Source organism: Camellia sinensis, chromosome 10 (assembly GCF_055761805.1).
Source record: "Camellia sinensis isolate YWXY chromosome 10, ASM5576180v1, whole genome shotgun sequence".
NCBI lineage: Eukaryota > Viridiplantae > Streptophyta > Magnoliopsida > Ericales > Theaceae > Camellia > Camellia sinensis.
The window spans coordinates 39,133,769-39,145,632 of NC_138970.1; the positions used below are offsets into that span (position 1 = coordinate 39,133,769).

The 11,864-nt window shown below is 42.9% G+C and overlaps 1 protein-coding gene across 1 annotated transcript; it reads left to right on the forward strand.

The window, feature by feature from the left end:
- Positions 1-1,706: 1,706 nt before the first annotated feature.
- LOC114289345 (uncharacterized) lies at positions 1,707-2,402 on the forward strand. Its single transcript, XM_028233052.2, has one exon. The coding sequence runs from the start codon at positions 1,707-1,709 to the stop codon at positions 2,400-2,402; it is 696 nt and encodes a 231-aa protein (XP_028088853.2).
- Positions 2,403-11,864: the final 9,462 nt, after the last annotated feature.

Sequence of the window (11,864 nt, forward strand, 5' to 3'; positions counted from 1 at the left end):
TCACACTTTAAGCATTTTTTTTTATTAAATTTAAATTTAATAACAGATTTAATGAAAGATTGGAGATAGCTAGTCGTTTTGCTAATTTGCTCCACAATCTAATTTTTAAAACATTTTCAACGGAGTACGTAATCGACTTTTGCACTAAGTGGTTTGTTTTTGTTTTATTCATTCCCCCCACCCAAAAAAAATAATAAATAAATAAAATAAAATAAAATCATAATAATTTTTTTTTTAAAATTATAACTAGGTGATTAGACCAGCTAATAAAAAAATATTTGCATTATTTATTTATTTTAATTTTTTTGAAACAATGTTTAGTCTGGAACAAACCATTCATGTTTTATTTTTGTACATTGTAAACCCAAGTCATAAGATTACTAATTGTCTTCCAAAATGGGAAAATTCTAATATACGCCTCTTTAAAAAGTATATAAATATACTATATGTACTTTTCGTTATGTAATTTTTTTTTAGTTATGACAAAAAAAAAATAGTTATAACTCATAAATTTTTCAGTTATATATGTCTTATGTTGTATTTAATAATAAAAAATATATATATTTTTTTAATCATGATTTAAAAAATTAAAATTATATCATTTTTATTTTTAATTATAAAAGACATATATGCCTTTTTCTCCAAAATGACAACTTTTTGTTTGTTGTTTTGAAAGTGTAACTTAAGTCATTTTTTATTTAAGTTAGGTTAGAAATTCTAAATATTCTACCATATTTCTCACATAAATATAAAACTTATACACATAAAATTTATATGAGTCTCACCTCATATAAAAAATTTGATAAAATATTTAATAGAATATTTAGATACATATCACTTCTCTTTTTATTTTCCCCTTTCAACGACAACATGCAACTTTGTAATGGCTCTGACTTTATTACCTCGAAAAAACCGAAGTTGTCTTTCACAATGGTATGGGCTGGGGCTGCTAGTAAAGATTTATTTTAAGTTTGGCTATTTTTTATTTTTATTTTTATTTTCATTTTAATTCTTTATATTTTAAAATTTTAAAATTAATTTTAATTTAAAATTAAATAAAAAATGACATGCTAATTGTCGACATAAAAATTATATTATCATATTAAAATTTAGACTTATATCAAAAGTATAAGTTTTATAAAATAAAATATTTTTACACCACGAAATTGTTAATGTATAATTTTTTTATCTAATTTCAGATCTACGTTAGGTTTTACAATAACTTAAAAAAACAAAAGTTAAAACATAAAAAACTAAAGTGATAATAAAAAATAAAATAAAAAACCCTTTAAAAGTTAAAATAAAAAAATACCAGATATGAAAGGGTTAATGTAATTTTTCCAATGAAAAGTAAACCCTTCATAATTATCTTTCTTTCTGTTAAGAGTTTATTTTAATTATTATTATTTCTTTGAATAAGTCTATGTTATCCTGTTCTTCTAGGAGTCAGTTGTAGTGTCCTAAGTTTTAGGAGTATTCTATTATCTTGAAAGTCTGTTAGTTATGGATCAAGATTAGTTTCATATTATTTGCTAAGTTTGTTTTGTATATTCTATTTAAGGTTGCTTTCAGTCAATGAATAAAATTGAGAAGTTCAGCAACATTCTTCTTTTGATTAGATTCTGTTTTTCTCACATTTGGTATCAGAGCTACCAAGAAATTGTCCTTAGAAGCAGCAGCCTTCTTACTATCAGTAGCAATCATGCATGGCTGACAAGGTCATCGATAACTATGTCCAGCCAGCTATTCCTCGCTTCGATGGTCACTATGATCACTGGACCATGTTGATGGAGAATTTTCTACGATCCAAAGAATATTGGACTCTCGTGGCAACCAGCTTTATGGAACCGGAAACTGGAGCCGTTTTGTCAGAAGCACAGCAGAAGAGACTCGATGAACAAAGGTTGAAGGATCTCAAGGTGAAAAATTACTTATTTCAGGCAATTGATCGTACAATTCTAGAGACCATTCTCCGAAAAGAAACTTCGAAGCAGATATGGGACTCAATGAAGAAAAAATATCAAGGCACATCGAAGGTCAAGCGCTCCCAACTCCAAGCACTTCGTCGAGAATTCGAGACCCTACAAATGAAATCTGGTGAGAGTGCTTCAGATTATTTTTCGAGGACAATGGCGATTGCAAATAAGATACGGATCCATAGTGACCAGACGCAAGATGTTATCATCGTGGAAAAGATTCTTCGCTCCATGACTATGAAATTTGATTATATAGTTTGTTCAATTGAGGAGTCCAAGGACATTGATGAACTATCGGTTGATGAGTTGCAGAGTTCATTGCAGGTCCATGAGCAAAAACTTAACCGTAGTACCACAGAGGAGCAAGCGTTGAAGGTCTTAACCGATGGTGAATCTTCAGCAACAAGAGGATCCGGCCGTGGTTGAGGCAGGGGAAGGGAAAGTCGTGATGGCAGACCCATAAATAACAAAGAGGACAACTGTAGACACCCCATTTTTGACCGTCCTCAAGACTTGGACGTCACCGCTCGAACACTCGGTGATTACTCATGTTTGTGTTTCGTTTTGAGTTCCCGGAGGTCTCGGCTATGCGCCTTGCCTCAGGATCTCTCAACTCGACTGTTCTGTGTTTGGTTTTGCACCAAACACTTGTGTTTTTGCTTCTGAGGGTAGAAAGTAGCTTTTTAGCTACCCCTGACACCCACCGGCCTTGGTTTGAGGCCACCGGCCATGTTTTGAGGCTACCGGCCATTGGTGAATTATACCATTGGCCGGTCGGCACTCAGTTTGACAGGCCAGCCATATGTTTGGCCGATGACCTCCTTTTCTGGCCGATAGCACTTTTTTACCTTTTTCAAGCATGGTGCATACCAGCTATGCCAGCTGGAATGCATTAAACCTGCCTCGGGGCATACATGTGGCTGTTTTGCCCTTTTTGCACCTTTTGGTCAAAGCTTCTTGAGGAAGCTTGACCCTTTGTCAAAACTTCCTCAAGAAGCTTAGCCAGCTGTCCTAGCTTCCTCAAGAAGCCTTGACCTCCTTGCCCCCTTTGCCCCTTTTTACTTAGCTTCTTTGAGAAGCTTAGAACCACTTCCTTTGCCTATATAAGGACCTCTCCTCTTCCATTGTTGGGGATTAGCAAAAAACAAAAAAAGACACAGAGCTTATACATATATTCTGATATATATCCTCTCTCTCTCTCTCTATATATATTTCCCTCTCTCTCCTCCCTTGTGTGTGTTTTGTGGCCTGAAAGTGTATTTTTACCTTAGTTTTGCACTAGCACACACACCATCACACCTTACTCCGACCTTGAGGGGCTTGGAGGGTTTGTTCTTGAGCTTTTGGGCTGATTTTGATCAAAAGAAGAGGGCTGCATTTGTTGTTCATCAAAGGTTCTTCAAGGGTAACTACTTCACTTTAGTTTTCCCAATCTTGCATTGGCTTTTGACCTGTCTTGCATGTTGATTTAAGCTTTGTGTATAGCCGAAAAAAGTCTTGTATTTTCATGCTTAAGATTCTTCATTAAGGTTGTTTTGGTGTTTGGGGTCGACCTCCCCCTCTTAGGCCTCTTTTGGCCTCTTTTTGTGCTCTTTCGGCAAGCTTTGTTTACCTTGGTGTGTTGGCCTTCTCACCACTGAAATCCAATGGATTTTCAATGGTGAGGAATGGGTTCTAAGGTCTTTCATAAGGGAGGGACACCCCTCTCCCTTGGTCTCTCATTTTTGCATATTCTTGGCTCATAAGGGTAGCATGCATGATTAGGTGTTTTTGGTTTCATTTCAGAGGTTTTTGTATGTTGTTAGGTCATAATAAGCCTCTGTTTTTGGTTGAATTAGTGGTCTCTTACATGCTTAATATACTTGCTTTGTATTCCCCTATTTTTACCTAGAAATGCATCATGACATTTGACCACCATGCTTTCATATTTTGGTTTTACTTTGTGAAGTTCTTGGCCATGTTTCATCATGCTTAAGGTCTGTTGACCACTGATTTGGTCATGTTTGACATGTTTGATATAGTTGCTTTGCATTTTGATTTGTGAGCCTTAAGGGTGTGAGTCCCTAGCATGCATTGGTTAGGTTATTTTAACGATTTGGAATCATTTAACATGCCATTTCAGTCCCTATACCATGCTTACATGTCTACATTTATCAGCTCTTTCATGCCTTGAAATGTTGGCCTTCCATGTCTCAGGATAGGTCATGGTGCGTGGCCATGTGTTTGAGGCTTTGGGATGCCATGTGTGTGGGTTTTGAGGCTCATTCTCACATGCTATGGCACTGATTTTTGTTGGTCTAATGTCCATGTTTGTCTTCCTTTAGGCATGCTTGAGTTGGTTTTTGTACCTTAGTCTTGGGCTCGTTGATTGGCATGTTTGTCTTACATGATTGGCGCCATTATCTTGGCACCTTTGGCCACTATTTTTGGGGTGGGCTGAGGTCCCCCTCTTTGTGGTCTAAACCCACCTTTGCATGAGCATGTTACATTACATTAGAAGCATGCTTGCATTGTATCCTACTTGCATGTTTGCTTAATGTTGAGCTATCTCATATACTTGTTGCACATTTGGCATGATTTGTGCCTTAGCTTCAGTTGCATTCTTGAGCCATGTTTGTATACTTGCATTGCATTGTTTATCTTGGGGTGTCAAGCCAAACTTGAGGGGTGAGAAGTGTTCATACTTTAAGTGATGCAACATCTCTCAACCCTCGGTCGCCGAGGCCCTTGACTCTAACATGATTGGGTCTTGGTATTCATTTGTGTGTTGCATGCATTTTCATTGAATGGCAAGCTTGACTTCTTAGGCCATCATACCTAATTGATGGCCCGAGGGTTGAGGGTCATGCCCCCCCTTGAGTCCATGGCATGATAGGGAGTGTGACCACGCTTACATTTGCTTGAAATTCCATGCCATACGCTGCCTGCCCTCTGCTGCTGTCCACTGCAGGTTCTGCGGGAAGTTTTAGCCGGTCGGCTAAATACAGTGCCGGCCGGCTATTTATTTATGGCCGATAGACAAAAAGGTAGCCGGTGACCACACTCTTCGGCCGGTGATGTTCCTACTTGGTCGGTGGCATTCCCCAATATTCATAGAGCATGCCCTTGGACTTTGGCAGTCCTCAGAGGGGCAAGGCAGTGTAAACAGAGGCAACAGTGGCATGATACGAATTTTCGGGCAAGACGAGTCAAGCATGCATCATCCACGCATTTCGAGGCGGGGGCTGTGGCCGCTTTAATTCTGCGTTTAATTTGTTAATTAATTAGAAATTCTGTAATAATTAATTTAGTATTATTTATTCGGGCTGTAATATTTATTTGGACCCTCCGAGTGAGGGCAATTGTGTAATAAGTGTGCGTGAGTGTGTGTATGTCTTCCAATCCCACGTCTTTCTTCCCTTTTATTTACCCGCTTATGATGGTAGACTAGGGTATATTTAAATTAGCATACCTTATGCTATGCATGCGTGCATTCATACATTTGTCTTACATGCACCGGGCTCGGCGCATCATACCAACTGCATTTGTATTTCAATCACAAAGTTGAATACATGTTAGTTGTAGCATCATCACATACCATCTTAGAATAGCCGAGCCTATTGTAGTTGCATCTTGTATGTGTTGCATTAGCCATCTTAACATGAGCTAGGATCATGCATTGATTACTAACTAGCTTTTGTTTTGGCTCGGAGTACTAGGCATTTATGCTTTAGCATACCGCATGCGTGTGAGTATTGCCATAACAGCATGATTGCCATGAGGCTAGCTGCTTATATGATATAACTGCTTGAGTGCCTGTGGGTGGAGGTTGAATTACCTAAATTGGAATAATGCATTAAAACTGTGAGCTTTAGCCCACTAGATAGTGGCAAAACCATCTTTTCTAAAAGCCCACTCGAGGGTGGCAAAACCTGCATTTTAGCCTACTTGCGAGTAGCAAACCATCTTCAAAACGAACATGCAATGTTTCGTTCCAATTTAGGCGATTTGGTCTATACTTGTTTACTGCGCGCATAACATAGTAATTCTAGGCTAATAAATGGAATAAGAACACATAACGTTTTAAAAAACGGATATCACGGTTAGTAGAGCCCGATCTTCAGATTGGGCGAGAGGGGGTGCTCATAGCTGACCTTCCCCAATCGTACCCAAGCTCCCGAGCCGAGGCAACTTTGGTGATGACGGACACGTGGCCTTTGGCACCGAGTCAAGGTTTCCTAAATTTTCCAAAATAAAATATTTAGGTGGCGACTCTGTATCTGGCAAAGCAGTCCATGTTTGGCATTTCTTTTTCAAAAAAATCTGTTTCTCAAAACGATTTTCCGGATCTGGACTCTTTGGTTCAGATTAAGAACCGTAACACAAATTGAGTCCGAACTGTAGCACGAAGGCCTCAGGCGGGCGCGTCTACTGTTTCTGGCGACTCTGCTGGGGAGTTAGAGAGCTTGACTCGAACTTGTGATATCCTGTTTTGATTTCACTTATGTGTCTCTTTGTATTGCATGTGCATTGGTGCGCCTAGGACACCGTGTTTGCCATCTGCCATTCCTGAACGGTTTGCCGGAGGCTTGACTTTGTCAAAGCATGCCATAAGGCTGACCGGTTGTGGGCTCTGACAGTATGGGAACACAAACCCCGGTTTTACCGGGGCACCCTTTTCGACCATTCGACCTAGTGCATATTCGGAAACCATAGTGACCATTCCAAGCTAGGACAGGTTGCTTACCCGATTATAGGTTGTTTGAAACCGCTGTGTGCGTAGTGAAACCCTAGCTCCCGACAAAATAGGACAGGGAAACCCTACCCCCTCCATAGGGGTGTTTTGGCTCTCTTTACTTGCTATGTGTTTTTAGAGTGTATCTATGCAGGGGAACACACATATCAGTTCGCAAGTCTGAGTGTCAGGCCTGTGGGCATCAGTGTTTTTGGGAATCAGTCATCTATGGGTATCAGATTTAGACTTTGGGACAGCGATTTGGAAACGGTGATCAGTGATTAAGGAACAGTACATTCAGCTTGTGGGCAATTTGTTGTGATACCCAACTGCGTGTTGTGTTTATTTTATGTTGTTACACTGTCCAATTGCCCGTTTATTTATTTGCTTTATTTATCTTTTTACTAGGTAGTCGAGCACAATTGCTTCTGACCCAGTAGATATTCCCCAAGCACTCTGGATTAGAGGCCGTCGGCTCTATCGATCTGAGGATCTGGTAGACGGACAACCAGTGTACCACTCTTTACCCCCGGTTACTAGACGGAGGGCAGTTAGGCAGAGGATATCAGTTCAGCAGTCAGTACAGAGGGCTTTGTCTACCCCACCTGAGTACAGTAGGGATCAGGGTTCTGTTTCTCCCGCAGAAAAGGAAAATATACCAGTAATACAATCAGATCAGAACAGTATGGCCAATTTAGAGGAGATGGTGCGCCAGCTCCAAGAGAGTATGAAAATGATGCAGCAGGATGCTGTCCGACAGGCAGAGTTCGCCATGCAGCAGGCCACAGTTATGAATGAACAAGCAGAGTTAATTGTAAGGTTACAGCAGCAAACCGCTGCATCTGTTTCGCAACAAGTTCCTCCCCCGCCAGGAATTCCCACCCCCGGGGAGACAGCTAATGTTCAGAATGATACGGACATTCCCGCGGGACCACCTCTACCCCCGATCCTACCCCAAATCCAACCCCAGTTATCCAAAACACCCACCAACCTACCGGACTCTCCCTTTTAGTTCGAAACAGATCCCACAGCATTGAAGTTGAGCAAGCTCAAAAAGCTGTTCAAAAGATCCCAGGGAGTCAAGACCATCCCTGACATCGAAGATGGATATACTGGCGCAGCTGTGACGCTGCCTGATAGATTCAAAATGCCGCATATTGATCGATTTGATGGGTCCGGGGACCCCATGGTGCACCTGAGATTGTTTTTAGATGTCTTAAGGCCAATGGGCCTTAGCAGACTTCAGAAGCTGTCTCTGTTCGGCCGAACCCTGTCGGGTGTGGCGGCTATATGGTATGCCAAATTAGAAAATAATGTCAAAAGAAATTGGGACGAGATGGCCGAGGCCTTCATTACGCAATACTCATACAATACACAAATCGAGATTATAACTCGTGATCTCGAGACAACGAAGAAAAAGCCTAAGGAGAGCTTCTCAAAATTTGTGACTAGATGGAGGGCCAAGGCTTCGATGATGACCCTAAGGCCTACAGACAAAGACCAGATTCGGATGATTGTGCGCAATCTTCAGCCGAAGTTGATGCAAAAGATGATTGTACTCCCCTTCCCTACCTTTTTCTGATCTACATGAAATCGGGGTGCAGATTGAGGTTGCCTTAAAGCAATTGATAATGACCGGGAGCAACCCCGAAGAACTTTCAACCGCAACACTAATGCAGGCCCGAGCCGAACTACAACTACAAGAGCCTTCGAAGTAAGCATGGTCACCACCAACCCCCCTCCAAGAACCATGGCAGCTGCGCCATTCTCCGGCGCGTTCGGAAGCCATACCCAAACGGCCAAATACCCACCCAAAAACGCAAGAACCTTCGCTCCACTATATATGCCCCTATCCAAAGCTCTGGGGGTTTTAATCAGAAAAGGGCATCTGAAGCCCTTAGAACCGCAGCCCCTACCAGAAAGACTTCTCCCTACCCACAACCCAGCCAAATATTGCGCATTTCACCAACAACACGGTCATGACACCGATCTGTGCTTCCGACTACGTCATGAGATTCAAGATCTCGTTGATAATGGGGTGATTCTGCCTCCCGAGAAACCCAATGTTACAACAAACCCTCTCCCCACACATAACCAAACTCCACCGCCTAAAAGGATCAACTTCATCCAAACTGGGGTCGTGCCTTACGATCCTAGCATCTATATCACTCCCTCTTACCTGCCTAAACCAGAGGTACTCCTTCCCGACTGCACCGACTTGTGCATGATGGACATCTCCATGACCTGACCTAAGCCAACGGTGGTGACTATCGAGAACAAGAGAGAGGAGATCCCAAAGGAGGAGAAGGTCGTTGAGTCAGAGTCTGCAGAATCTGGGAGTCGTGTTGAGAAGACATATAGTCCGGGTGAATACATTTCATCAATAGGCCAAGATGGGCCAGATGTGGAATTACCAACAGGGGGAGAATTGTGTGTGATCCAAGGGGATAGTCTAGGGCAGGGAACAGATGATTTAAAGGCTGTGGAAGAAGACCTTGCCAATCTCCAGTTTTACAGTGACCAAGATCCAGGGGGCGCTGCAGTCAACTGGTTTGACTATAAGGAATCAGCAGAGGCTACTGGGTGGTTAGATGATCAACAAGATGTGGTGGAAGAGTTCCAACCAGGATAGAGTCCGGTAGGGGCACGAATGTCGGTGATAGTCGAAAGAGTCAGAGAACAGAATACATCACCGGAGAGCGCCGGTGTTAAGAATTCCGCTCGAGATTGGAGCATTCTGAATGCAGGAATTATTGAGCAGCCAGCTGTGTTGATACGGTCGGAACAAGAAAGACTTGAAGATCCCGTGAGAATCAGAAAGGCAAAGGCCCATGTAGGGACTGAAATTGCTGTGTGCGCAGGAATAGAGAATGCTGCGAGCATAGGGGTGGAAGGTACTGCGAGTACGAGAACAATCATACCAGAACCGGACAGGTGTCTGTCGGTTGCTGATAGAATGTGGTGGGAAGATAAGGACTTATGTCTTGCCCATACGGACGAAGATTGGGGGAACAACCAACCCGATGACACCTGGTACCTTGGAGAAGTCAACCACATGACGAGAAGCGGACGGTATTTCAAGCCCCCGCACCTAGACCAGCCGGAGGCATCTGGGAAAGATAAGGAAGCTGAGAGACAGAAAGAGAAGCAAGTCGAAGAAGAGGCTGTACTAAAGCAGTTAAAAAAGATACAAACAGACATCTCCATCTGGGGACTGCTTATGGCATCACGAATGCACAGACAGGCTGTCCTATCAGCCATGGACAAGGCAAAGCTTTCGATAGAAACTACGCCAGAACAGCTAGTAGGCTTAGTTTTTCCGGGAGGAGCTACCCCGATGTTGACTTTTCTGACAAAGAACTGCCACCTGAGGGTGCGAACCACAACAAGCCACTCTACATCACCGTGGAGTGCAGAAACAAATAGATACCCGTGGTGCTTGTCGACACAGGGTCCGCCATCAATGTATGTCCAACAAGGACTGCCTATGCAATTGGCTTGAAGACTGCGGACTTCGTACCAACAGCCCAGGTGATTCGGGCATACGACAATACAAGTCGAGAAGTCATGGAAACAGTGAAGATCCAGACCAAGGTTGGGCCAGGACAACATGAAATTGACTTTCACATCCTAGAGGTTCCTGCCACTTTCAATCTACTCTTGGGGCGGCCGTGGCTGCATCAAGTCAAGGCAGTTTCTTCTACCTTGCATCAAGTGGTGAAATACCCCTATGGAAAGGGAGTAGCCATTGTTTTTGGGAATTCATCGATCCATCCACCGCCGGAAGTATCTACACCAGTTTTGGAAATTGAGCACGGTCTGGAGGATGTGTTCTTATCCGGTTTTACTCTAGCTGAGGCCCGGGTTGTGCAGAACATTTTGGCTGTTAATGAGGGGGTATATGTCAGTGCTCAATCAGTATTCCTCATGAACAAGCTTCAACACATCCCCGGGATGGGATTGGCTGAGGTGCCACATAACCCACATACCTTTGGCTTGGGTTATCTGCCCACCAAAGAGGATTGGGTAAGGAAAGGAAAGGAAATGGTCGGAAGAGCCAGAGCGAAACAGATGGGGAAGCCTTTTGACTTAATGCACCGGCCCATTGAGGGTACCCTAAACGGACGCTTCGTCCGGGAGGGGGAGGACTTTCCGTTATGTGGCTTCCCAGAGTCGTGGCTGAACGCAGAGAGGGAGTGCGTGCCAGGGTTTGAGATTTTCTTTGACCTGCAGTTACCTGGGGATCACGTTGCCAGAGAGCAGACAGACTCGTTAGCTGAGGCTGAGCAGAGTAAGGAAATGCAGTCTGAGGACGCTGAAAATGAAATGGGGGTAGCGTTGGCATGTCTACTTTCAGATCCTCCGATCGAACAGAAGTGCTTGGGGGATAACTTCTTAGTATGCATGATCGGAAATGGAACGACTGCGGGCCTACCAGCAACTATTTTGGATGCATCCATCGCACCCTCTCTCGTTTGGCAATACGAAGAAGGGTTTTTATCAAGCAGCACCGGGTCAAGTAGTGAGCCGGAATCTGATTCCACCGAGTCTTGTGAGTCAGAATCAGGTTCCAGCTCAACTGAGTCTGAGTCCGGTATTCCTGGAGGTGATAACCCGGATGCCACAATCCTGTCCAGGTCGTCTTTTTCTTTCTCCTTTGAGTCTGTTGTAACAGAAGAATCGGACGGTTTGGAAGTACTTAATGAGAATAATGTGGATATGGTTTCCGAGTACTTTTCTATGCCTTTGGTATATTTCTTAAATCAGGACTTTCAAAATTTTGACGAAAACGACGAGGAAGAAATTCCTCCGGTTTTGCAACGATTAATTGATCAAGAACAGGAAAGATTTGTTAAACCTTTAGTTGATGAAATCACTACTGTGAATATTGGTACTGAGAAGGACCCGCGGCTGGTCCAGATCGGGTCCACGTTGTCTTCGGAGGAACGCGAGCGGTTAGTCGCTTTATTAAAAGATTTCAAGGATGTTTTCACGTGGTCCTACGAAGACATGCCTGGAATCGATCCTGAGATTGTAGAGCACCGGATCCCTCTTGACCCCGAGGCCCGACCTGTCAAACAGAAACTCAGAAGGATTCGTTCGGACTGGGCCATCAAGATTAAAGAAGAGGTCACTAAGCAAATCGATGCAGGCTTCCTGTTGGTATCCGAATA